Genomic DNA, 4,241 nt, shown 5'->3' on the forward strand with positions numbered 1-4,241 from the left:
CCACCCCTCGTCGGTCACCGCCGGGGATTGAACGCCCTCGAGCCCGCCCCTCGTCGCCGTCCGGGATCACCCGCCCAATGAGCCGCCGGTTAGTGTTTGTTTGGGCTTTGTGCCGAGCGGTATGCATAGTTGATTGACGCGACGTGCAATTCCTGTTCATGTAGATGGAGTTGAGCCTATGCGAGAAGTTATTGCTCTTTGATTCGTTCAATTTGGACGACTCGGATGTAGTGGCGATACTTGCAACCTTTCGGCGGTAGACATGAGTGATGGCACTTGCCGTGAAGGAGCACGAAGACGAGAACCGGAAGAGGCGGTGAGGATCGACTGTCGGGCGCCTTTGCATTCCTCGGAATTGCCATCTCGGGAACGAGATGTTGATGCAAGACTACTTCGCGAAGAATCCAACATATCCACCGCACCTCTTCCGGAGAAGGTACCGAATGCGCCGATCCCTCTTTGTGAAAATTGTTCAAGCTTGCAAGGCAAATTGTCGGTATTTTACTCAAAGAAGAACTGTTGCGGGCTTAAAGGGATTTAGTGCATATCAAAAAATCTCTGCAGCTATGCGGGTGATTGCATATGGCGTTCCGGCTAACTATGCTGATGAGTACCTTTGCATTGGTGAAGATACCATAATTGAGTCAGTGCGTAGATTTGCCAAAGTGATCATCCGTGTCTTTGGTCCTGAATATCTCCGGGCACCCAACGAGGATGACACAAAGAAATTGATGGCATATAATGAGAGGAGAGGTTGGCCTGGCATGCTAAGTAGCATTGATTGTATGCATTGGACTTGGAAAAATTGCCCGAAGGTATGGCAGGAAATGTATTGTGGCAAGTCTCGTGATGCAACAATTGTGCTAGAGGCCGTAGCATCCGAGGATTTATGGATTTGGCATTGCTTCTTTGGTATGCCGGGCACTCTCAATGATATCAATGTGTTGCAATGGTCTCATTTGTTTGCTAGGCTTGCTAGTGGTGATGCTCCTGCTTGCAACTACACTATCAGTGGGCATGAATACACCAAAGGTTACTATCTTGCAGATGGTATATACCCTCCTTGGTGCACATTTGTCAAGAGCATCAAAGATCCCAAAACTAGAAAACATTGTGAATTCGCAAGGGTCCAAGAGTCAGCCCGAAAAGACATTGAAAGAGCATTCGGGGTTTCACAATCTAGGTTTGCCATTGTTCGTGGTCCTACTCGTTTTTGGGACAAGAAGACCTTGAAAAATATCATGGCATCCTGTGTTATCCTTCACAATATGATTCTCGAAGATGAGAGAGGAATGAACTTGGAGTTCTTCTACGACAATATGGATAGCCATGTCAAACCAGCTAGAGACCCTAACCGCATTAGAGCTTTTCTTCAGTCCTACAAGGAGGATGGAAATGCAAACACCAACTTTCAGCTTCAGGAGGATTTCATTGAGCACCATTGGCAAAGGGCTAGACAGTAACAAACTCATTTTTCTATTCATTTTTATTTAATTCATGTGTTATTTGTACTCTGGACAAGTTTTGTATTGCATTATTTAGTTTGCTTCGTTGATTTGAATAATTATTTGTAATGTGAATGATTGTTGTGTTGTGTTGGTATTGTAATTTGTGGTGTGATATTGATATTTGCGGATCAGCGGCAGACCCGTAAAAAAGTATATTCCGTGAATATCCTTTTATACGGGTCCGTTATGCGGGCTCTGCCTCTTCGGCCGTCCGCGCCGGCCCGCAATACCGTTTTCCCGCGAACTGCAAACGCGTTTTGTGGGTCGGCGGGATGCAGGGTCTGCTAGAGATGCTCTAAGTATCAATTCAATGCTATTGGATTTCTGTGCAATATATTTTCATACCATGTATATTTGGTATTGTAAGTTCTTGTAAAAGTTGATGAAATTTTATAAAATTTGACTTAGGACAAACTGATATGCCCTATACTTTGTGATTGAGAGAGTACTATCAATAACATTTACTGCTTCGTCGTGGGCACCGGGACACGGGGGACGGCCAGAACCGTAAGATCAAACCGCAGCCTTGCAGAGATCCCGAATGCCTCCGTCATGTCCAGACGATCCTTGCCCGGCAGCTTCCAGTCGAAGTGAAACAGCAACCCTGCAAGCGCGAGCTCAACGTGCGCCAGCCCGAATGACATGCCAGGGCACACCCGCCTCCCAGCACCAAACGGCAGGAACTCGTGGTTCGTCCCCTTGAAGTCCCGCTTATCCTGCTCAAACCTTTCAGGCGCGAACACGCCCGGGTTGTCCCAGTGCGCCGGGTCCCTGCCGATCGCCCACGCGTTCACGATCACCATGGCCCCTCTTGGTACGTCGAAGCCCAGGACTTGACACGGCTTCTCGCATTCGCGAGGGAGCAGCAGCGGCACCGGAGGGTGCAGCCTGAGCGTCTCCTTGATGACTAGCCGCAGGTAGTGCAGATTTGGCAGGTCGGCTTCTGTCACCGTGCTACGGCCAGCGAGTGCTGCTGCTTGCCGGACCTGGTCTTGCACCTTCCCCATGACTGCCGGGTTCCGCAGCAGCTCCGCCATCGCCCACTCCAGCGTGGTAGCTGACGTCTCGCTGCCCGCGCCAAACATGTCCTAATTGTTACAACACAACCGAAATGATTAAAAAAAGGGACCATGCATGTTAGAGTAACAGCAATGTGCATGCCATTCGCGGGCGGATCGAATCGGATCATGAATAACTTGATAGAGCTATGGTTACCAGCAGGACCGTCTTGATGTTTTCTGTGGTGAGTGGATACTGGGAATCCATTTCCGCCTGAAGCCTCAGAAGCACATCCAGGAAGTCTTCCTCTTTGGCTTGGTCGGCAGCCCTGTCCTCCTGGCGCTCTCGAATGATGCGGTCCATCATCTGCTTCATGTCTTCGCTATGGCGGCTTATGCGGCCGGGGACGCTGCTGAGGAGCGGGACGAGCCTCCAGGAGGGAAAGAGGTCGGGAAGGGTCATCCCGGGCACGATCCTCAGCAAGTCCTGCAGCACGCGCAGGTACCTGTCCCGCTGTCTGAACCGGCTCCCAATGACGGCGCGCACCGTCGAGTCCGCGAGGTACGCCGATATATCTTTGGTCAGGTTCACCGGCGAGCCGGACGCCGAGGCCTCCGCCACGGCGCGCAGGAGGCGGCCGAGCTCCTGCTCCCGGACGTAGCGGAAGGACTGGACGCTGCGGGAGCTGAGGAGCTCGTTGGTGCAAATCTTGCGGAGCTGCCGCCAGCCGTCGCCGTAGGGCGCGAAGACCAGGCCCTCGTTGCCCTGGAACGCGAGCCTCTGCATGGAGGTCAGCGGCCTCGACGCGAAGTTGGCGTCGTGGACCTTCATGATCTCCCGCGCAGCATCCGAGGACGACGCTACCACCACCACCAGCTCGCCGAGACGGAGCTTCATCAGCGGGCCGTAGCGCCGCGCGAGGCTGCTCAAGGCACGGTGCGGGACAGTGCCCGCGAGGTGGTGCAGGTGGCCGATGATGGGCAGCGCCCACGGCCCCGGCGGGTGCCGCCTAGCGCTCGGGTCTCCAGCGGCCGAGCATCTGGGCCTCAAGAACAGAACCAGGATAGCCACGAGAAGCACGAGAAACAAGTGCAGCTGGAGGTCGGCATCCATGGCAGATTACAATTCGATTGAGATTGCTCGAAATGCCTGACTTCTGTAGTAGACTAGTAATTGGACTTTATGTTAGCTCTCTCTCACAATTAACACAAGGTGTTCTTTCTGGAAGAAGATTGGATTCTGCAAATAACAAAACCTGCACTGATCTCACCTCATATTCTCATGTTACAAGCTGAAAGACATTGTGAGTCTATTTCGGTGTAGAGCCCATATCCTTTTATAGCCCGGTGCACCTTTTTTTAGTGTATAAACACTCACTGGCATGTCGCCCGTATTTACATCAGTTTGCACTCTCCACTCTCACTGGTGGAAAAAAGGCCTTTGGTCGCGGTTCGCAACTGCCATTAGTCGCGGTTGCGCAACCGCGACCGACCGGGCGCGACTAAAGGCCCCCCCCCCCTTTAGTCGCGGTTGCTTAAGAACCGTGACTAAAGGCCCGTCCACGTGGGCGCCAGGTGGCCGTCGGGGCGGAGGACCTTTAGTCGCGGTTCTTCTGGCCAACCGCGACTAAAGGCCGCCGCAGATTTAGGGTTTTAGCCCCCCCCTAAACCTCCCCCCTTAAACCTGTTTTCTGTTTAATTTGTATTGTTTTATTTCTTTTGTGCTTTATTTTAA

The 4,241-nt window shown here is 52.2% G+C and overlaps 1 protein-coding gene across 1 annotated transcript; it reads right to left on the bottom strand.

Annotated features, from left to right (window-relative positions):
- Positions 1 to 1,969: 1,969 nt before the first annotated feature.
- Positions 1,970 to 3,620, bottom strand: LOC123107452 (premnaspirodiene oxygenase-like). The gene is made up of 2 exons (XM_044529435.1): positions 2,724 to 3,620; positions 1,970 to 2,596 (listed from the first exon to the last, which is right to left on the bottom strand). Exons 1-2 carry the CDS (start codon positions 3,618 to 3,620, stop codon positions 1,970 to 1,972), a joined length of 1,524 nt encoding a protein of 507 aa, XP_044385370.1.
- Positions 3,621 to 4,241: the final 621 nt, after the last annotated feature.

The sequence above is a fragment of the Triticum aestivum genome, chromosome 5A (genome assembly GCF_018294505.1).
Source record: "Triticum aestivum cultivar Chinese Spring chromosome 5A, IWGSC CS RefSeq v2.1, whole genome shotgun sequence".
In the NCBI taxonomy this organism is placed as follows: Eukaryota; Viridiplantae; Streptophyta; class Magnoliopsida; order Poales; family Poaceae; genus Triticum; species Triticum aestivum.

What these genes read in the sequence shown, in the direction of transcription:
- LOC123107452 (XM_044529435.1), bottom strand. Translation starts at nt 3,620, where the DNA reads ATGGATGCCGACCTCCAGCTGCACTTGTTTCTCGTGCTTCTCGTGGCT. An exon ending in ACATCAAGACGGTCCTGCTG is followed by an intron (nt 2,597 to 2,723) that starts GTAACCATAGCT and finishes TGTAACAATTAG; the next exon opens with GACATGTTTGGCGCGGGCAG.